Genomic DNA, 23,563 nt, shown 5'->3' on the forward strand with positions numbered 1-23,563 from the left:
ATTGGATATTAAAATCTTATCTTTTATCGTATCCTCAGAAAGTGATGAAGAATAAGTTTAATACCTAATCGAAAAATAAATTATCTTCCAACACAGAGATTTTTATCATGCCACATTAAATGAACTAGGAAATATATTTATTTGTATTGTGATAACAAAAAAAAAGATTTTGAGATTAAATTATATTTAGTATTTAAATTTATTATACTTCAATAATTAAGATTTATATTAAGATTTTGTTAAAATCCACTTGAAATTATATGAAGAACAAATTTTTCTTATTTACTATTAGCAACTTCAAAATTTTCATTAAAAATTAATTTTGATAATATGTTGTTTATTACGCTATAAAATTTGTTGCGTAAAATTCTTCAACAGATAAGATCCGACTATTATATTTTTGATTCTCTTTCAGTCATCATTGATCGCAAAGATAGAAACCATTAGATATCCAACGTACAAATGTGTGTAATATATATGAAACTTTTTCGTTCATACAATTGATACGTCTTTAAAAATAGAGTAGTAGAAGGTCGACGAGTGTAAATGTAGTCGTTGACAAAAAGAGACAAGTCCCGGGTTGAAGAGTAGTATCTCATGAAGAACATATATATAGTATGACCCGTGACGTAAGTATAACAAATAAGAGCACGTCGTATCGACGCTCATTCGGCCAATAAAATCTTGCAAAACAATTTACAATTTGCATTCTGCTTAAGATTTGACATCAATAAAGGCAGCAGAAATTTACCCGGCAACTGGCACGGCGCCAGTCTGCGATATTACGCGACAAATATTCGGCTTTTCTTTTTGGTTTTTATTTTTCTCAAAATGTCATCGCCGTCTTGCGTGATTAAACTTATTTTTACCGAGAGATAATGAATGAGTAGCCTTACGCATAAGAATAATCAATGAAGTAAGATTGTGCAATAATGTTATCCAGACTGGATAACAATATTGGATAAATAATTTTCACAAAAATTAAAAAAAAAGCATAATGTTATAAAATTTACTGCGTAAAAAATCATATCAGGTGATGTGTTAAGAGTTACATTTAATCACTAAAATTATGGCCACATACTTCACACAAATGCCTGATTGTGCGCTTTCTACGATAAGATTCGTTAATTGACGTGATTCAAGTCTTTGTAAAATATTAGAGGAAAATCATCCGTGCGCTATCAGCGTGATAACACAATGCAAACTTCGGTAGATTCTGCAAGTATATATCTTTTAAAATTGACGATTGTTGATTTTGAGTTCTCACAAAGGAAAGTGGAAGATTTATAATTGCGTGAACGTGAGTTATGTTTGCCATGAGCGATATCGCGGCCGCGTATCACGAGATCACTGTTGCGATTTAAACTGTGTCCGATAGTGCGCGTATCACGTGTCGCGTTTCGCTATCGTCGTAAAAACGTGTGTGTCGCACGTGGTCAATTTCGTCTCAATCATGATATTTGTCAATAGCTTTGATAGTATTAGTTAATTTCTATTTACACAATGATCTATGTGTGTCCCGCGCAAGCTTTATGAAAGTGAATGAAGCAAAATTACCTTCTAAGTACCACGGTTTTCTTTTACGTTTTGTAAAAATCGAAAAAGTCATTTTTCAAACCTTTTTGAAGTTTTGTGAAAATCAGAGAAATTGCTTTTTCAAAATTTGAAGAGTTTTTTAATGTAATTTTCTAAACACTGAAGTAGCTAACAAGTGACTCACATAAATTTTAATGTATCTCACGTTGATTATCCTTTTATTAGCAATGTTATGTATTTAATCATTTTTGTAACATCTTATCCGAATCGTGGACAACTAGTGAAATGAAAATATGTCAATAATTTATTTTGCCAAACCCTGTTCTTAGCGTGTCAGTTGGTCGCAAGGTCGCTCTTCTATTTATGAGACTAAAAATAGCGACGCATATTGCTGACATTTATATAGCTTTTATTTTACACTTGTTCGTCGTGTGATATTTTTATGACGTAGAGTATAATGTAAATTTAAGAAAGATAACAAAAAATTTTCCAAATTTTAATTCTCTCTCTGGGTCAATTTTGAAAGATATAAAATATATATTCCAAATTGACGCCGGCAATCGAATCATTGTATAATCATGGTAATAAAATCTGTTACGATATGAACAATCGGCGACGAAATGACGCACAAAAATGTAGGATAAGCGGGGTGTCGATTATGGAGGGAGAGCCGCTGGTCCGACACGCTTGCGCATCCTCGTATTTTTTTTACCCCCGCCGACTTACTCTCTCTATATATGACGTCACTAAGCACAGGTCGCAACACTCCACTTTCGGTTGCAGTGATCGCAAGAACTGTGACACAAAACCACAAGTTCAGATACAATAGTGAGTATAGCTTCAAGCTCTTTTTAATTATTATTTATTTCTCTCTGCATTAATATAAAATTGCAATTAGAATAAAAAAGCATTTAATGTATACGGCATCCTTTATTTTGTGTGTGTCGATGCAGATATTTAAATTATATATGTTTTTAACATTGTCAAAACGACAAAATCACTTTTTTTTATTTTTATTAATTTATTATTTTTAAAGAAACAAAAATATACATGTATATTCCATTTTCTTGTTTATTTCTTTTTATTTTTAAATAGAATTAGAAAATTTTTAAATTAAAAAATTTTTTAGGTAATAGATTCTTTAGTTAGTTCAATCGATTCTTACTGAATGATATTGTTGAAGAAATTTATAATTAATTTGTGCAAGATATTTTAATTAAATTAATTAGGTATTTCCTGTTGTGATACGAAATATGTATATAAGAATATTGAATTCATTATCTATTTCCTTATAGAAAGATTCCGACATATACTCATTTATCCTCCCTCTAAAATTTCAAACTACCAATCTCAAACGGTATTGTTAAAAATAAACTGTTGTTACTATATAATAAAGTCTTCTGCTCAAAGCTAATTCTGCAATGCGAGACTCAAAGTCACGCGCGAAGGCGCGAACGGAAACTATTTGCATGTAGTAATCACGTGTACTTATCAGTCACCGGAAAATAACTCTTTGTATGCCTATCATTTAGATGCAAAGGCGTATAAGTTAACACTCCACTTTAATTATTGTATAATTTTTTTACAATAAAATTCTTTTGGTCAATTTTGGATTTTTTAATTATCGAAATATCGAGAAATTATATGCAATTAAAAAAGTTATTTAAATATAAATACACATATATAAAAAATTCTAATTAATATAAATTTAAATTTAATAAAAAGATATATTTATAAATATAATAATAATTTAACAAAATTGATGTAAATTTAAAAATTAAGACAAAGGGAATCTTAAAATTTAAGTTTCAGAAGTTTATCGGTAAATTCTTGATAAGACACTATGCATGAAAATAATCTCAGCATATCAAGAAAGCCGAAAAATAACATAAGCTGATTGTGATAAGGGTTCTTATTACGTGCTTATCACTGGACTATGTTTAATTACAAAAAAACTTGACGATATGTGAATTGATTTTTAATCTATTTATTTTGATAAAGATACAATTGACTTGAAAAAGTCACAAGTGACAGAGCGCGTAGGAATATTGCGGCCAACTTGATATGATAAGTTGAATATTTAAATTTTGCACTTATTACGTTTTGCAGATACTGACAGTGTGAACGTTTCAAGCAAACGCGTTACTATGGCAGAATCTTTGGAACAGATGTCAAAATCCGATACTATAAGGCTTCGCGATCGTCATATCGGGTGAGTGATATTTAAATCAAAAGCGCGAATACGCTTACCAATTTTTTGTCAAAATTCTATGAATATATATATATTTTTTAATTTTATGAAGACATTTTTCTTGACAAATTGTTTTGAAACAATTGAAATATTGTTGATAAAACGATAAAAAATGAATAAATAATTACAACAATATTTTTTACTTTTAGGCAATCATGTAAGCTATTCTACAAGTCAAATCCATTAAAAATTGTGAGGGCCCAGGGACAGTACATGTACGATGAAAAGGACAACCGATACTTGGACTGCATTAATAATGTTGCGCATGGTATGTATTCTCCAAATCTTTATGTCTCATTAATCTTAACTAGTTTTGCGACAATAATCGCATGGAACTTCAATGTACGATGCAATGTAATCTTTAATCGACACGAATTAAACTCGTTTGCAGTCGGTCACTGCCATCCGGACGTCGTTCGAGCCGGACAGGAACAGATGGCTTTATTGTCCACGAACAATCGCTTCCTCCACGATAATTTGGTGATATGTGCGAGCCGACTGGCGTCGCTTCTACCTGAACCGCTGTCCGTTTGCTTCCTGGTGAACTCCGGGAGCGAAGCTAACGATCTTGCTCTTCGTCTTGCTCAGACGCACACGAGGAATAAGGATGTTATTACGTTGGATCAGTAAGTTCCTCCGTCTAGATTGTCCCTTGCATGCAACTTTTTTCTGCAAAATTTTTCTGCAACGAGTTTCATGCGCTACGTAACATAATAAATAAATAAATAAATTCCGAGATGATTAAGAAAAGAAAACTTTCGTTTCTATTCGGATCGGACTTCCTTCCTCTTGGCGCAAGCAGCTCTGCACTGTAACTCGAATATGTTGATTATTTCAGGCTGCGAACAAACGAGAAAATAGATCGCTGTACTAATGGAATCGATTTGCCTTTGCTTGTTTGCAGCGTCTTTCTACGCTAAATCGATGGGAACGCGAGCGGCGTACATGCATCAACGATATCGAGCGCGTCGACAGAACGCAATGTGGACACCCAACATTCTTTTCATCACGGCGGAGAAAAATAGAATTCGTCGCCATAAAGATCTTGTCGCTGTTTTAGGTGGTGTAAGTCTCACGACGACGTGCGTGCCACGTACAATACATAATATATATTTATTTTTCCCCCTTGCTATATCGGCGAGAGGATGATGTCGCCGAAATATTGGACCGGGCTTATCCAAGAGAAACAGAGCGAGAGCGAAACAGAGTGATAAATGCCAAGCAACGACAATGTCGTAAACTAGACAAAGCGAAATTGTCAGTCGAATAGCGCACAGCGCGTTTCTATCAAACACACGCGCGTGTTAGTTCCATAAATATGCAAAATTATTTGAGCTATTGAGATTGTCATTATCAAAGTGATGGCACATACTCATCGCTTCTTACGAATTATATGGGACGAAGAAATTGATAATGATAAGAATGCGGCGCATTGTCTTTCTATTATCAATAGCTGTGCCGCGAACGTTGCGCTTTGTCTTTTTATCGACATCAATGATTTGGGGTATCCGCACGAATTAATAATCACGCTTTTCGAGCTCACGGATGAATAGCTTCCGGCAACTTCGGAGACGTGCGAATATCGTGACCAACTTCGGCAACAACGGGGACAAGAGAAAAAAAAAAAGATTGCACTTTCAGGAACTACTTGTAGATATTAAAATGAAATAATACTTATTGAAAGATGATAGCCAATAATTCTTAGAGAGCTACGTTGTAGTCTTGGAGGACTTCGAAGAAGCTTTCAACGAAAGCAACGGCTGAAAAAGAAATCCTTGTCCACCTTTGTTTTTTTGCTTTTAGCGCTTATCACGGGCATTTGACAACGATAATCGATATCTCGCCGTACAAGTTCAACAAACCTAACGGCACCGGCAAAAAGGATTGGGTGCACGTGGTAAAGTATCCCAAAAACAATCTTGTAAATTATTGTTGCAAAATTTTGTAAATTATTATTGCGTAACAGTTGAGTTTATTATATAAAATTTGTTTGTTCTTCTCTTTCTAAAGAAATTTTTATTTAAATTATGACTCTGATAAAAAATTCAAATATATTGTATATTGAAACTTTTTAACAGTTTTAAAAAAACTTTTAATGGTTTGAAAACAATGAATCATATTTTCTCGAAAAATTCGAACTATTTAATGTCTTGAAATCTGAACTAAAAAATAATATTTGATATCTACATTGTTTATATTAAATTTCGAACAAAAAAAAATTACGATATATTTTATATATATATTTTATATATTACTGTTTTAGGCTCCTTGCCCAGATGTGTATCGCGGAAAATATCGTGCCACCGATTACGCCGACGAGGATCTCGGTGCCAAATATGCTGAGGATGTGAAACAAATTTGCAAGGACATCAAGTCCAAAGGACAAGGGGTTTGCGCCTACATTGCGGAAAGTCTCGTGTCGGTCGGCGGACAGATTCTGCCGCCACAAAATTATTTCCGCAATGCATATAAGTAAGCGATTATTTTCATACACACACACACAGTTTTTAAACTTAAATTATTAAATTAAATTATACATTATTTCATTATATGTGCCAATAAAAAAATATAAAATAAATTACTTACAGATATGTACGTGAAGCCGGAGGAGTCTGCATTGCGGATGAGGTTCAGGTCGGTTTCGGAAGAGTCGGCACTCACATGTGGGCGTTCCAATTGTACGGTGAGGACGTTATTCCAGACATAGTCACCATGGGCAAGCCCATGGGCAACGGACATCCCGTTGCTGCGGTCGTTACAACGCCGGAAATCGCACGCAGTTTCTGCGACACTGGAATCGAATATTTCAACACGGTTAGTTTATAAGAAATCGTTAGTGTCGAAACCTGTTAAAAAATGTTCTCAAACAACAAACAATATTTTATTAATGTAGTATGGAGGCAACCCCGTGTCCTGTGCAGTGGCAAACGCGGTGATGAAGGTGATAGAACGTGAAAACCTGCAGGAAAACGCCCTAAAAGTCGGCAATCATCTGATCGCGGAATTGGAGAAACTGGCGAAACGACGGAGGATCATCGGTGACGTGCGCGGTGCTGGACTATTTGTGGGCATCGAATTAGTACGCGACAGAATCAAGAGGATACCAGCGACGGCGGAAGCAAAGCATATTGTGTCCAGGATGAAGGAGAAAAAGATTCTTATCAGTAGCGACGGACCTGATAACAACGTGCTGAAATTGAAGCCGCCGATGGTTTTCAACATCGAGAATGTCAATCATTTTGTATCTGTTCTCGATGAAGTTCTCGAGGAAGTTGACATTGATTTCGATAAGGTAATTTTATATTTAATTAAGCATGTTAATTATTGTTATGTTTATTAAAATAATATTATGAATAAAATAATAATTCTTGTTATAAAAGATTTTATAGAAAAAAATTAATTTTGGAAGATCTGTGTTAAACATGCAAATTAAAGACAATTTATTTATAATTATTTAATCATTGTTTCAGGAACCGGAAACCACCACAACTATCATCAAGGCAACGATCTCGTCTATAGAAGTCGATAGAAGTACCGCGGTAAACGGTGGAAATTCACTACTCGTTCGCGCTAATTAATAATCTATTTCGAAAATATCTAAGAAAATGCAGCAATTTTATATTAAAAGTATTATTATTTTTAAGATACATGTTATGCATATTGCTATACATATTACGACATATTCTTGTGCAGCCTCATTGAAAATAAGTGTACATAAAAATTTAGGATTAGTTTAAGAAGATAAGATGATATTATTATTAAGATATTATATAAAATATATTTAAATCAATATACATTTTTACGTAAACAAAATTGTTTATTAATATTATCCTTTCCCGATACAGTAAAATTTAGTTGAATTAATGTGCACATATAAATTGAAAAATAAAGCAATATTTTGACAAAATATAGTTGTAAAAGACAACGTCTTGAAATATAAGTTTTTCAAAATATTTGAAAACAAAGCTCTGAAAAATTCTAATCTCAAAATTAGATTAGTAAATTAATTATCGATAATATTTAGAAATTGTGTACGAGTATCTCAGAATCAACAACTAGAAGTCATTTCATATAAAGAAAATAGGGAAAATACGTAAATTAAAATATTTATACTAAATTACTGTACACACAAATAATTAAATTATATTATTTGATCTATACGAAATAATATGAAACGTATATGTTTATCATTTTTTAAAAGAAAGGTTTTTCGAAAAGAAAGGTTTGAACATGTCATCTTGTAAATAATAAATATCACAATCTAAGAAAGATAAAATAATTACAAAAATACTTTAACAGCAATCTTATTGACTTGTGAATTTTTTGATGACGTAGTCATCGCTAGAAAATATTTTTAGTAGCTGACTGATATCTCATAATTAAATAAAATTGATATTTTTAACTTTTCCGCTGAAGGAAGTTAATGAGTTTGCATCCGTAAATATCTCCTGCTGCTTGCTTTTTATAAAACATTTCTCTTTACTGATAAAATACAAGTTAATAACATATTATCATCTACGAACTCTGTCTCTAAATGCATACATGAAACATTTGCAGAAAATTATCAATGATCTACCGCGCATCTGTATTTCTATCTACTCGACTATACAATAATTACAGATAGGAATTTCTCAGTTGTATTCTACTAAATGTAAGACAACTACGAAAAATCAAAGAATTATAAAAATTAAAATCATACAACATACCGAAAAAACAAATAGAGTTTTTATAAAATTTTTGTACTAAATATAATTTGCAATATTATTTACTTTTTTAGCTTTTAGAAAATATTTAAAAAATTTATACCTTATATACAATTTAACAAATTATTTCAATAACAATAATATTTCTCAATTAACTTTTAACGTCCGATAAATGTTTTGATAAATCTCAATATAAAAACTGAAAGAGATTTATACATATATATGTATAATATATATATATATATATATATATATATTAATATACATAAATATGTGTGATCGACTAACAAAATAAAGCATATCTATTTTGAATATATCAAAGTTCTCTCCGGAAATCAGGCCACAATCTTTTTAAATTCTTTACTTTCTTATGCTACGAAATATAACCTATTGCGCAGTTTATCTATTAAGAAAAATTTAATACGTGCTCGTGTAAGAGCGTTTGTACAAATTTACCGCAGACCATCCGTGGGTCAAGTTAAGATGACATGTTGAATGTATATAAACCTAATAAATAAAATTGAGTGAGTTTCTCCTCTGCATTTGATATTAGCCACATAACACGATGTGGTTCCAACTTAGCTTACTCCTGCTTTGTAAGTAGAAATTAACTTTACAAATAATGAGTTACATGTAAAATTCACAAAATATTAATCTTTATATTTTCATTAAGATGTCTAATAATTTTATTAAAATTTCCAATAATTAAACGCATAAATTCCTATAGGCTTATTATTGTACTTACTCGTAGCCTACATATACGTACTAAAATAATGTATTAATATAAAACATTAAATAAAATTTTTAAAGACAAAGTATAGAAACTAAAATAATTTAATAAGAAAATAACAAAATGCTAACATTGGCTGTGTATGACGATTTTGCTCTTCGACAGTTGGAGCGGTTCTCGCTGATCAGCGTGACCATAGACAGGCTTGGAATACGAGGAATCAATATCAATATCTCGTACAGAGTCGCACTTTAATAAGCTTGGACAACAAAAATGTTACGGGAATACAGTTCAAAGGTGTCTTAACTGTTCAAACGAGTTCTCCAGATACTCTAACAGCATTGATAACCAAACCGCAGTATGCACACGTGAATACAGAATTATCAGAAGGCTGGGAAACCATAATCCCTGATGAGATGCTGCAATATCGTGAGTTGCCTCTAAGCGGATTGCCCTTTCAAATAAAGCTCGACGAGGGAGTGATCCAGGAATTGTTGTTTGCACAAAACGTGCCTACTTGGGAAGTGAATTTCCTAAAGAGTGTCGTCAGTCAACTGCAGGTTAACTTGCAGAAAAAAAATGTGTTAATGGATAGAGAAACTCTGTTGCCCAACGACGAGCTGTCCCTCGGTACATATAGAGTCATGGAAGCCTCGGTCGGTGGCAAGTGCGAGGTTCTCTACGATGTTAAGTTAGCTGAAAATCAACAGACTGCGATGGAACTTGATCCCATGTTAAATTCCGACGATACGCGACAATTTATTGAAGTAAAAAAACTAAAAAATTACAACAATTGTAAGCAACAAAAAGATTATTCTTATGGTTTCGACAATAAAATAAAGTTGAAGCTAAAGGATGAAGACAACAATAAAGTTACTACGGTAAGTTAAAATTTAATTAATAAGCTGTTGTAATTTTATTTAATAATGCGTTGTTTAATGGAAGAATATTTAAACAAAGCTTGGTGGTCGTCTTACTTTAAATACTGCAACATTTCTTAATTCAAGCAATAACAAGAGAAACTAAAATTGCAATTATATGTTTTTTTCAGAAATTATCCGCCAGTCGCATCGTTCTTTACGGTAATTTGAAGCGCTTCACTATCTATTCCTCGGTGATGAGAAATAACATATACATTAAATCGACTAAGAATGAAAATATCGGCACCATCCACAGCCAAGTGATCCTAACTTTAATCGAACTAGATGAACACCATAACACCATTCATATTAATCCCAACAAACTCAGATCAGCCGGAAATTTAGTGTACACGGACGGCGGTCCATTTTTGTCCCAAAACCATGACTCTCAAAGTTCAAGCGAAGAAAATCAATCTCAAAACAATAACGACCAAAATAGCGCCGACAATAGGAACCAAAGAATCGAGCAATCTCTCCCAAAATTAAATGAAGTTCCAGACAGTTTAGTGATGCCCTTTTTCAACAATTACAAAAATCAAAACATTAATTTATCCGATCAGTTAAATCCGGTAGAAGCAGCCCGTCAGAAGATCTTAGAAATAGTCGACGAAATGGAGCAAACTGATAATCTACTGTTCGAGGAGACGCTGGAGAAGTACACAATTCTTGTAAACCTGCTACGAATTTTAAACGTCGGTCAATACGACGAACTAAAACAACGCTTGGACATAGGCTCACAATTTCAGCGGTTAAACAATCCTGATTTAGACAAACATCCATTAAGCGATAGGCAGAGCATTGTTTGGGATATCCTTTATGACGCCGTTGCGCAAAGTGGAACTGGACCCGCTCTCCTCGCCATCGCAAACTGGCTGAAGAATGAGAATGATCTTAATATCCCACAAATGATTCAAGTACTTACACAAATACCCAACGCTGCTCGCGCACCTACACCAGAATACGTCAAAACATATTTCGTAAGTATTCGTTCACGTGCAACATAAATAAAAGTGGAAAATAATCTTCAATTTATTGAATTTTCTTCAAACGCTTTATATCAGCAATTATGAATTGTGTTTTTGTATGTAAGATGTGAATTTTATCTTAACGTTTGTCTGATTTGTTTTGTGTACAGGACTTAATTATCCATCCGACAATAAAAAATGGAAATTATGTAGACCGAGTCGCACCTGTGGCATTTGGCGAATTAATCTTTAACGGCCAACTTTATCTCTCAAAATCCAGCAAAATAAAGAATTTGGGACAAGATACAACTGAAATTTATATTCCTTATATGGAACAAGAATTAGATCGAGCTGTCAAGACTGATAATAGTCCGCTAGTACAAACGTACATTACAGCTTTGGGTTGTATCGGTCATCCAAAGATCTTGTCGGTCTTTGAGCCATATTTGGAAGGCCGAAAACCAGTGACAAGGTATGAACGTTTGCTGATGGTCAGATGGTTGTACAAATTAGTCGTAATAAATCCAGAAGAACTGAAAAACGTTCTTTACAAGATTTATCTGAACGAGAAGGAGGCTTACGAGGTGCGTTCCATGGCGGTCTATCTATACTTTTTAAGCAACCCATCTCTGACTGCACTGACACGTATGGCAAAATTCACCAATTACGACAAGAGTGAACAAGTAAACTCTGCCGTCAAGAGCGGCATCATAAGTTTATCTAAAGTGAATCGACCAGATTTGCATCTACTAATCGAAAATGCGCGAATCGCCAGGAAATTACTGACGCCTAAAAACTACGATCTTACGTACTCTCAAATCCACTTTACAGAGAAATCTATTGTAGCAACTATCGGTAGCAAGGACAGCGATATGCCTCAAATGGCAATCTTTGATGCAAACAACTTTTATGATCCCCAACAACCTGTCATGTTAGCGGAATACGCACTTTCGAATGTCGACAACCTTATGAACCTTTTCCAAAAACAAGAACGCCAAGAACGCAAAAATTCGCCAGTTGAAAAGCTCGTAGAAATGTTTAACATCAAACTCGAAGAATCGAAGAAGTTGAAAGGAAACGTTTTTTTTTCTGCCTTATATGGAAAGGTATTTTATCCCTTCGATAAGCAAGATGTCATGACTCTCCTACAGTGTAAGTATCTTAAATTTTACGAGATGCATTGTTTTCACAGATATAAAATTAATATTTTTTTTACAGGGTTAATTTCGGGAAATCCAAATGTGAATTTTCATCAGCTGTATATCCGTGACAGGATAACAAGCTCCGTAACTGAAAGCGGCCTGCAGCTCACTTACACTGAAGAGCTACCGACACTGGCCAAAATGCATGTCACGAAAAACACTGACATAGAAGCTGAAAACATAGGCGTAAAAGTATACGGCAAGCTCAATGCGGTGGTGAGCGGCAAGATACAGCATAGACTTGGTTTCTTACTAGCCTTCGGGCGTCAGCAATATCAAACTGGTGTTGATACCAAATGGCAGGTGCATTTACCAGTAGAATACGAGAATAAAGGAAAGCTAACCGAAGAGAACGTATATAGTTATGAGCTGAAATTGCGACCGGTTTCACAGTCGCAGAATGCACAGATCAGACTTTTGCATTACAGCACCGTTTCTTTCAACACACGACGCGCCGATTTTGATTTTCAACCTGTTTCTTCCATTAACGTCACGAATATAATTAATTCGCCGACTCAAGGCAGTCTGTCATATCGAGTAGGCACGATCTACGTCACTGCAGAAACAAATGCCAAAGAAACGTTGGAAAAATTGAATCTAGCAAGTCTAATTAAAACCATGTTTGATAAGCCCGATTTGTTGCCTTACAGCCAGTTCGACGTATATATAGATAATAAGAAAGAGACAAAAAATGAGTTATCTTTAAAAGTCGATTACAAAGGACAGAACATGCTCATTGGTCATCATGTCGATAAAAGTCAATTGCCTTTAATTTCGCATTTAAAATCGAAAATATCACTAGAGGATATAACAGATAAAAAGCCTCACAGCTGGGAAAGACAAAATCAAATCTTGCAGGAAGTCAGCAAAGATATCAAATCTGCTAACGCCCATGTGTATGACGTAAGTCTCGAAATTCCATCATTACTGCCACGAGATCGTCAAGTTTTAACTATTGGCCTAGGAAAAAGCAATGTAGACTCGAAGTCTCGAGTTCTTTTCTATTGGAATCATCAATCGCAGAAGGATGAAGAGATTCAATCGGAAGCATTGGTCACTGCAGAGTTACATTCCTCGTCAGACCTAAGAGTTTATCGAAACTTCAATGAAGCAATGGAGCAAACGCCAATAAATGAATTTATGATCGACATGTTAATTGGAGATAGAAACAAAGTAACAGATAAAATCCAAATTGAAGGAAACTTTACGCAAAGTAACTCTCTGAGGGAAATGATAATGAATTCGAAAATAACTCGGCTATGTCAGCAACAGATGAAGCAAGGCAACAACAAATTATTGCAATGCCGGCAAGCCATTCAGAACGCTCAGATGAAAGATAACTTGAAATTATCGATGAATACGAATTCTGAACGTTACAAGATGTATACTGATATAGCTCTCGAGTATCTCAGTGACATTATGCCCAGAAAAAATGTGAAATTATCAAACCCAAAAAATATTGAAAGCAACGTCGATTTAGAAATGAAAATTTCACCCGATTACAGAGAAGCAAAGATCTTAATAAACACTCCGAAAAGAAATGTCGTTTTCGGTACATCCGCTTCTTCCGGAGGACAATTCTCTCTGCAAAAAAGGAGTGAAAGTAATGCAGGAAAATCGCGTAAGTTACAAAATTTTGTAAAAAGTAGGCATAATGGAGAAATTACTTTTAAATATTAATATTTAAAAAACACGTTCATATAATGATAATATACTTGTATTATTAAATATACATAAGTTATCTGCAAACGTTTTATAATGTAACATTATTGAATTTTTCTATGCCGCAGCTCTGCACTGCATAATCGAAAGAAGCCGAGCTTCCACTTTTGACGGGAAGTATTATGACATGAATTTGGAAAAAACAAACTGGAAAGTTATGGTGCTCCCTGTATCGGAAACTGAACTTCCGGAAAAGATGAAACTGGCTGCAGCGGTGAAAAGAACGAAGGACGAGAAAATTAAGATGTTCCTGATATTGGGCAATCACGAAATTACATTGCAAAAATTAAATGGTACCTTCGCAGTGTCTATTGTAGAAAGGCAAGAAATCATGTTCCCGCCACATACCACGTACATGCTTCAGTCCGAAGAGTCCGAACTCATCGCCGAAATAGTGGATACATCACAAAATATAATATGGGTGAACGCGCCTACATATGGACTCTTTTTGTCATTTAGTGAATATTATGTTGATATTGAGGTAAGTGAATCGACAATTAATGGTAAACATCTAATTACAGTAACATTAAAAAAGCATGACTCAAATTTGTTTTCAGCTATCTAATAAATATCGCAATAAGGTACGCGGCCTTTGTGGCAACTACGATAGAGAACTCAAGAACGATTTCCTCACTCCTGACAACTGTATCGCGGAAGATGCAAGAAAATTCGTCGCCGCGTACACTTTAACTAACAATATGGATTCTGTTGAAGATATTTTACACAAGAAATGGACAACCAAAAATTCTAACTGCTCGAAGGAGCATTATATTTTGACTGACGTTATTAGCGACAGAGAAGCGGGAAGATTGACCAGTAAACCAATGTGGGGTTACCATCAAAATCTAGCTGAAAATCTAAATGATAAAAATGCTCAAAAAAACTTGCAAAAGGTTGTCAACCGCACGAAAATCGAGGAAGATGATCAACAGATCTGTTTCTCTCTCGAGCCTGTGCCAGCATGCCCCGAGAATAGCGAGCCTGTGAAAACAGAGTTGAAAGAGATTGGCTTCCACTGCATGCCTAAACTCGAGGCTGCTCTTGAATTAAAGCGCCGAATCCAGCAAGGAGCTAATCCTAATATGTCCCACAGATCTCTCTCCATGAAGCAAAACCGTCAAGTTCCTACTGTTTGTAGAGCTACTAACTAAGGCAAACTCGTTGCGGATATATGGAATGCACATGGTTAATCGATAGTTTTACAAATTTATTTTCTTAAAGCAAACTGCAAATATGTATTTGTAATAATTACAAAAAATCGAAAACAAGAATAAAGAATTGAGCATTATAAAAATATGATTATTTGTGTCTTTCTTTCCTTATACAGACAGCATACAGTCAAATAAACTAGAGGGAGAAATTGTAACTGTAACTTTCAGAAATTGTAACTGTAACTTTTGTTCCATGAAGATTTTTATAGTTTCCAAAAAGACTTAATTTTAATTATAATTTTGATGCGCACTTAAAATATATATCATTAAAATTAGCGAAATTTGGTATTTTGATAAAAATATTTCTAATCGTCCTTAGATTATTAAATAAAACTGCAAAATGTCCTCTGTTAGAAGGTACATTGTTTTTCTTGCTCCCTATATGTGTTTAAAAATGACAGCTTATTGATTTCAGTAACTTTCCATGGGACACATTGTATATGTATATCCATATGAATTAGTGAAAAATAAGAATTAGTGAAAAATAAGAGTGAATTTTATTGATGAGTAAATGCATACTTGCGCTTAAAGTTCTTTTAAAGATTGCAATAAAAATTAAAGAAATAAGATAATATCTTATATAACAAGTTACATCTATTTATCCAACTACATTGCAAGAGCGAGTGAATTAACAGATTATTTTGTTACTGTTTTTAACTTTTGTTTTTCATTAGACGTAAGCGAGTTATGTCCTCAAATATAAGCATTTAGTTACACTAGGCACCAATAATGTGTTTGTGTGTCTTATACTTTTAATTTTGGACTTTTCAGGTCGTTTGCATCTACATTTGAAGATCATAATTCAAGACTGTTTGACAGTTTAACATTTCTAAGCATTTGATATGCGTGAATGATTGAATGTAAAATTAAAATGTTAACAACAAACTATGTAATAAGAAACTTAATAAGCAAAATAGTAGTTTAAAATAATTTACTAACAATTATTATGCATAAATTTGTGAACGCGATGCATTTGATCCGAGAAGTTTTAGAATGCATGCACAACATTTCTGTCTAAATATCAAACAATATATTAAAATAAATATGAAAAGATGCCGTTTCTACTAAACATTGAAATAAAAGTTATACAAAATTTTGACGGAACGTAAGAAAATTTAAATTAAAAATTATATATAATACATTATACATATATAATTTGTAATAGCAATTACTTTTTAGTTTCTAAAACACAATTATGAGCTATATAAATAGAAATAATAATAAGTTATTCAACTAAGAATGTAAAAATAAGAAATAAAAAAGTTTAAAAATAACATTAATTATATTTTATATAAATTCTAAAATTTTATATCACTCACAAGTATTTCTCAATTAATTCCTAATGCCGGATGCAGTTTGATTTATTTTGACATAATAACTTTTATTAATTAATATGGATATAAAAATTTTCTCCGGAAATCCGATCATAATCTTGCATTTATTTTCAATTTTTAATAAATGTCAGAACTTATCTATCGCGTGACCTATCAATTGAAAAAGTTTAATGCGCATTTATAAATACAACATAGTTTCAAGTTCATACAAACATCTTGACGGGTCATCTTGAGATGCTACATTATTGGATATAAATTTAACCAGCGAAATCTAACTACCATTTTGCATTTGGTGTCGGTCACATACTACTATGCGGTTTCAACTCGGCTTACTCCTGCTCCGTAAGTGACTTTACAAATAATAATATATTTCACAAAAATTTCAAACAACGTTACTCTTTTTTCAATTAAGACTAAACAATTTTATGTAATTAGCATAAACGTATTATTGCTCTTATTCGTGATTTGTATACACACATATTAAAATATATTTCTATAAAATATAAAATAAATTCTTTTAAGACGACGTAAAATATTTTTGGCATAATTTAATAACCAAATAGATATGTCAACCTTAGTTGCGTAATATAACAATTTTATTTTTCGACAGTTGGAGCGGTCATCGCCGACCAAACTGATCTCAGACATGCTTGGCAAACGGGGACTCAATATCGATATTTAATACAGAGTCGGACTTTAGTAAACTTGAATAATAATAAAAATGTTTCGGGAATACAGTTGAAAAGTGCCTTTATTGTTCAACCGAGCTCTCCAGATACGTTACAAGCAATGCTAATCAAACCTCAGTATGCACACGTGAATACAGAATTATCAGAATTAGGCTGGGATACCAATATTCCCAACGATTTACTGCAATATCATAATCTTCCTCTATCCGGAAAGCCCTTCCAGATAAAGCTCAAGCGCGGAGTAATTCGAGAATTATTGGTCGAACATGATGTGCCTACTTGGGAAGTGAATTTGCTGAAGAGTATCGTGACTCAGCTGCAGATTGATATACGGGATAAAAATGCAAAAATGGACAGGAAAACTGAAATACTTAGCAAAGAGGAACCTTCCATCACACATAAGGTCATTGAAGATTCCGTTGGTGGCAGGTGCGAGGTTCTCTACGATATCAAGTTACTCGAAAAAAATACACTGGAAAGGCCACCCATGTTGGATTCCAACAATGAAGATCAATTAATTGCAATCGAGAAAATAAAAAATTACAACAAATGTGAGCAGCAAAGGGGTTATCACCATGGTTTTAGTGGTAAAGCGAGTTTAAAGCCAACACACGACGACAACAACAAATTTGTAATGGTAAGTTAAAATTTTATTAATTGAGCTATATTTTGATAATGTGTTGCGTGATTACATGATATTTAAACAAAGATTTGTAATTGTTTTACTAAAAATTTTGCTACATTTTTATGCAATTAATACAAATAATAATAATAAAAAATTAATAAGATTATAATTGTGTGATTATTGTAGAAATTATCTACTAGCAATATTCTCATCTTCGGCAATTTGAAGCATTTCACTATCTATTCGTCCGTGATGCAGAATAACATACACGTTAAATTAAGTCAGAACAACGACCTCGGTACTGTTCACAGCCAAACTCTCCTAAGTTTAACGGATGTAGATAGAGATTTTGACGAAATTTCTATAAATCTCAGCAAACTCAAATCAACCGGAAGTTTAATGTACACATATCACAGCTCAATTTCTGACATTGAGCAAAGTATGTTAATTAAGCCACATCGTTCGAGCTTCATTCGAAATTCTGAGCATACTCAATTGACTGGGGACGATCGCTCTCAAAGTTCAAGCGAGGAAAATCGATCTCAAACTAACAGCGGCAGCAGCAGCACTGCTAATTCTAGCAACGAAAAATTGAAGCGTTTACAATCAAGATTAGACATAGCTCTACAAAATCCAATGATGCCCTCTTTCATGGGCTATGGAAATCGAAATATGCAGATGTCCGACGAGCTCAATCCGGTTAAAATAGCAAACGTCAAAATCGCACAAATAACCGATGATCTTCAGGAACCGAATAATCAGCCGTACTACGAGACGCTGGATAAATACATGATTCTTGTAAATCTGTTACGCGCTTTCAACATCCAGCAGTATGCCGAACTCGAAGAACGCTTGAATCGAATGCAATTATCGGAAAATTCTCCTTTAAACAACCGTCATATGAATAGTAAGCAAAACGATCTTTGGAATGTCTATTATGACGCTGTTGCGCAAGCCGGAACTGGACCCGCTCTCCTCACCATCGCAAACTGGCTGAAGAATGAGAATCTTAACACCGCACAAATGATTCAAGCAATTTTACAAATACCTATCGCTGCTCGTACACCTACGCCAGAATACGTCAAAGCATTTTTCGTAAGTATTTATTCACGTACAATATAAACAAAAGTGGAAAGCAATGTCTATTTTTGTATTTTATTCAAACGCTTGATATTAATAATTATAAATTGTATTTTTGTATGTAAAACGTATATTTTATTTTAACGTTTATCTGATTTGTTTTGTGTAAAGGATTTGATTTCCGACCCGAAAGTGACGCAACAAGAACATTTAAACAGAATAGCACCCATGGCATTTTCCGATTTAGTCTTTAACGCTCAAGTTAACAAGAAGAACTCTGAACACGTATATTCAATATATAGTTTCGGCAAAATGGCGCCTCAAAATGATAACGATCTGCTCGACATTTATATTCCCTATATGGAAATGCAATTAAAACAAGCTATCAAGGACGGCAATGGTCCGCTAACACAAACATACATTGTAGCTTTGGGTAATCTCGGCCATCCGAGAATTTTGTCGGTCTTTGAACCATACTTGGAAGGCCAGAAGCCAGTGTCGACGTATCAGCGTATGCTGATGGTTATGACGTTGTACAGATTACGCCTAACTAATGAGAGATTAATTAAAAACGTTCTCTACAAGATTTATTTGAACGAACAGGAGGCTTATGAGGTGCGTTGCGCGGCGGTCTATCTATACATGTTAAGCAATCCATCTACAGTTACACTGCTGCGTATGGCAAAATACACTAATTCTGACAAAAGCCATGAAGTAAACTCTGCTGTCAGAAGCAGCATCGAAAGTCTCGCTAATTTAAAGGGTTTGAAATTCAAACGTATAGCTAGCAAAGCGCGTATCGCCAGGCAATTATTGTCATCTAACTACGATTACACATTCTCTCATGGTTACTTAAAGCATAAAATTATTATGAAAACTATCGGTAGCGACGACAGCAATATACCGAAATATGTATTTTTTAACAAAGACAGATCTCACAGTCGTTTAAGTCAATCCATCCTAACAGCTGAATACGCAGTTTCCAGCATGAAACAGCTTTACGAGATCTTTAAAGAACGAGAAAAAAATCAAATGCAATCGCAAGTTGAAAAGCTTGTAGAAAGGCTTAACATCCAGGACAAAGAACTTGAGAAACTAGAAGGAAATATTTTACTTAGTACCATATATGGAAAAATATTATATCCCTTCGATAATCAAGATGTTGAGGAATTTGCAAAATGTAAGTATCCCGAATTGTTTACAAAATGTATTGCTCTCACAAATATAAAATTAATATTGTTATTGTTTTGCAGTGCTGAACGAGAAAAACCATCGCGTGAATTTTAAACATATGTACAGCTATGACGAGACACTAAGCTTTCCGACCGAAAACGGCCTGCCGTTCTCTTATACCGAAGAGATGCCAGTATTGATAAGAGTTCACGCCACAAAAAATAATGAAGTCGTCGAGAAATCCACAAAAATGAGCGGCGAGATCAACATGGTCATGGCCAATAAAATGCAGCGGAAATTTGGTTTTCAAGTACCTTTTGAGCGTCAGCAATATCTAGCTGGCGTTGATACCAATCTACAAATGTATCTACCGTTAGCATATGAGCAAAGAATAACAGAAACCGGACAGAACTCGCAGAATTATGAGCTAAAACTGCGCCCGATCCAATCGCAAGAAGGTTCACCGATCAAAATGGCACATTTGAGCACCGTTCCTTTCAGCACACGTCATAATAATTACGATTTTGAATCTTCAGTCTCCAAAAACACGCATGTACATAATTCGAAGAAAGAGCGCAAATTATCATATCAAATAGGCACGATTCATGTTACTGGAGAAATCACTGCCGAACCGAACGAATGGCAAGCGATGAATCTAGCAGATCAATTAAAAAAAATGTTTAATGAACCTGCTTTGCAATATAATAGATTTGACGTATACATGAATAATGACATGGAACTAAATAATGAAATAAATTTAAATGTTCGTTACGAACAACAGGAAATGAACGACGATCAGGTTGGTCGACAATCAGAGTCGGAAATAGACAAAATCGAGATAGTTGATGGAAACCCCAACAGCCAGGCAAGAAGAAAACAGATCTTGCAGGAGATTAGCAAGGATATGAAGTCTGTTAAGGCCCGTGTGTATGACATAAATTTCGAAATTCCATCATTGCTGCCGCAAGACCGTCAAATTTTGACTATTGGCGTAGGAAAGAGCAACATGGATCTGAAATCTCGAGTTCTCGTCTATTGGAATCTCCAATCATTGAAAGATGGAAAAATCAAGTCGGAAGCATTGAGCACTGGAAAAATGCAATCTACGCAAAAAATGTATCTAAGCTTCGATGAAGCAATGCAAAATACGCCAAAAGATGAATTTATGCTTGATACGTTAATTGGAGATAATTACAGAAAAGGAGAAAAAATACAAATTAAAGGGAACTTTATGCAAAGCAACGCTATGAAGGAATTAATAATGAATTTGAGAACAACTCGACAATGTCAGCAAGAGATGAAGCAAGGCAATAAACAAGGCTGGTTGCCGCAGTGTCAAGAAGCCATTCGCCAGATCGCTCAAATAAAGGATCATTTAAAAATATCGATGAATATGGATTCTGAACATTACAATATGCTTGCTAATACGGCTCTCAATTATATCAGCAAGAATATGCTCAGTGCAAACATGAATTTAGTAAACCCACAAAATGCTGGAAAGAAGACCGTTGATTTGGAAATGAAAATATCACCCAATTATCGAAAGGCAAAGGTTTTGGTGAAATCTTCGAAAATGGATCTTGCTTTATCTCTGCCCGATTCTTCCGAAGCACAATCGTCATCAGCACGACTGAATGAAATTGATGACATGGCAAATTCCGGACCGCAAAAATTACAAAGTTTAAGTATAGGTATGGATATTCGACATTATCTTTAAATAATGATATTCAGAAAATCCTAATATGATAATAGTAACGTGTATTATAAAATATACATAAATTATTTGTAAAAGTTTCATAATATAATATTGTTAAATTTTTCTGCAGATTCCTGTTCAGTCAGTGAAAATGGTGTTTACACTTTTGATGGTCACTATTATTCCATAAATTTGTCAAAGTCTTGGATCGTTTTGGTGGCTCCGAAGTTCCGGGGAACTAATCTTTCAAAGTCTAAAATTTGGAAAGAAATACAAGTCGGATTCTTGGCTCGAAAACAGAATGACAACATTGAGTTTCGCATATTATTAAGAAGACAAGGAGTTATACTGAAAAAACAAAATGGTGACTTATTATTGACAGACGATGATGGTAAAATAATCTCGTTCCCACCAGGTACAAATTATAAGCTTGTGGAATCGGAAACAACTCTTGCAACATTGCAGCACATAAACGACTATATAATGATGTTGTCGGATATACTTGAAATCAGTGCTCTATATAATGGAAAAACGATTTCAATATCGGTGAGTAAATCAATAATTAATGATAAACATTTAGCTGCATTAACATTAAAAAAGCATATTTGTTTTCAGGCATCTTCAAAGTATCGTACTGCGATAAGCGGTCTTTGCGGCAACTACGATAGACAAGCCAATAACGATTTTATAACTCCCTCCAATTGCATGATGCAGAAATCAGACGAATTTATCGCCACATATTCTTTAACTGACAACGATCAATCTGTACAGAATAGAGAAAAAGTCAATCGCTCGAATTGCATTAAGTTAACCCATCAACAGACTGACGTTATCAACAACAAAAAAGCGGAAAGATTAACGATGGGAACGTGGGGCCATCATCTTAACAAAAATCAAGCTGAAAATCTAAATAACAGAAATGCTCAAGAAAACTTGCAAGAGATTATCAAGCGCACGAAAGTCGAGGAAGATGATCAACAGATCTGTTTCTCTCTCGAGCCTGTGCCAGCATGCCCTGAGAATAGCGAGCCTATGAAAACAAAGTTGAAAGAGATTGGCTTCCACTGCATGCCTAAAATCGAGGCTGCTCATGAATTAAAGCGCCGAATCCAGCAAGGAGCTAATCCAAATATGTCCCACAAATCTCTCTCCATGAAGCAAATCCGCCAAGTTCCTACTGTTTGTAAAGCTACTAACTAAGGCAAACTATCGACTAATACAAAAATATATAGAATATGCATAATTAATTAATAATTCTGTAATTCATTTTTTAAAACAAGCTGCAAATATGTTTTTATAATTGTAAAAGGTCGAAAAGGAGAATAAAGAATTAAGCATTATAAAAACAATTATTTGTATTTAGTATATAGTCAAATAAAGAAAGAGAAGAAAAAGAACACGCGTTATAATAAATAGAATATATTTATATATCCATATGAATTAGTGAGAAATAAAATAAACTTTATTGATGAGTAAATGCATCTATCTTTAAAGTTCGTCTCAAGATTGTAATAAAAATTAATAAGAATTGCGTTAAGCAAATAAATTATGCGAATAAAAGTCAATAAAAATTGGAAGTATCATATGCTTGCCAAATTTGCTCCATTTATTAATATCAACGTCACGATACGTGAAACAGAATTATTCTATAAGATATTTTTAATGCGTTTTCAAAGCATTCTATTTTTAAGTTGTTTCTACAGTCGTTAGCACAACTTTCTCGCAA

The 23,563-nt window shown here is 33.9% G+C and overlaps 2 protein-coding genes across 2 annotated transcripts; both read left to right on the forward strand.

The window, feature by feature from the left end:
* The first annotated feature begins 2,206 nt into the window (after nt 1-2,206).
* On the forward strand, nt 2,207-7,600 carry LOC105671956 (alanine--glyoxylate aminotransferase 2-like). Its single transcript, XM_012366539.2, has 9 exons — nt 2,207-2,364; nt 3,646-3,748; nt 3,937-4,055; nt 4,179-4,413; nt 5,591-5,684; nt 6,051-6,259; nt 6,376-6,601; nt 6,681-7,079; nt 7,258-7,600. The coding sequence occupies exons 1-9, from the start codon at nt 2,274-2,276 to the stop codon at nt 7,363-7,365; spliced, it is 1,584 nt and encodes a 527-aa protein (XP_012221962.1). The 5' UTR covers nt 2,207-2,273; the 3' UTR covers nt 7,366-7,600.
* Nucleotides 7,601-8,975: 1,375 nt separating this feature from the next.
* On the forward strand, nt 8,976-23,186 carry LOC105671872 (uncharacterized). The gene is made up of 13 exons (XM_012366383.2): nt 8,976-9,086; nt 9,386-10,101; nt 10,272-11,117; nt 11,276-12,257; nt 12,324-13,928; nt 14,098-14,510; nt 14,587-15,178; nt 17,185-17,900; nt 18,075-18,983; nt 19,140-20,148; nt 20,222-21,832; nt 21,968-22,383; nt 22,453-23,186. The coding sequence occupies exons 1-13, from the start codon at nt 9,056-9,058 to the stop codon at nt 23,035-23,037; spliced, it is 10,431 nt and encodes a 3,476-aa protein (XP_012221806.2). The 5' UTR covers nt 8,976-9,055; the 3' UTR covers nt 23,038-23,186.
* Nucleotides 23,187-23,563: the final 377 nt, after the last annotated feature.

The sequence above is a fragment of the Linepithema humile genome, chromosome 4 (assembly GCF_040581485.1).
Source record: "Linepithema humile isolate Giens D197 chromosome 4, Lhum_UNIL_v1.0, whole genome shotgun sequence".
Classification (NCBI taxonomy): Eukaryota; Metazoa; Arthropoda; class Insecta; order Hymenoptera; family Formicidae; genus Linepithema; species Linepithema humile.

What these genes read in the sequence shown, in the direction of transcription:
- LOC105671956 (XM_012366539.2), top strand. Translation starts at nt 2,274, where the DNA reads ATGACGTCACTAAGCACAGGTCGCAACACTCCACTTTCGGTTGCAGTG. An exon ending in TATTTCCGCAATGCATATAA is followed by an intron (nt 6,260 to 6,375) that starts GTAAGCGATTAT and finishes AATTACTTACAG; the next exon opens with ATATGTACGTGAAGCCGGAG. An exon ending in GAATCGAATATTTCAACACG is followed by an intron (nt 6,602 to 6,680) that starts GTTAGTTTATAA and finishes TTATTAATGTAG; the next exon opens with TATGGAGGCAACCCCGTGTC.
- LOC105671872 (XM_012366383.2), top strand. Translation starts at nt 9,056, where the DNA reads ATGTGGTTCCAACTTAGCTTACTCCTGCTTT. An exon ending in AATACGTCAAAACATATTTC is followed by an intron (nt 11,118 to 11,275) that starts GTAAGTATTCGT and finishes TTTTGTGTACAG; the next exon opens with GACTTAATTATCCATCCGAC. An exon ending in AAGTAATGCAGGAAAATCGC is followed by an intron (nt 13,929 to 14,097) that starts GTAAGTTACAAA and finishes TCTATGCCGCAG; the next exon opens with CTCTGCACTGCATAATCGAA.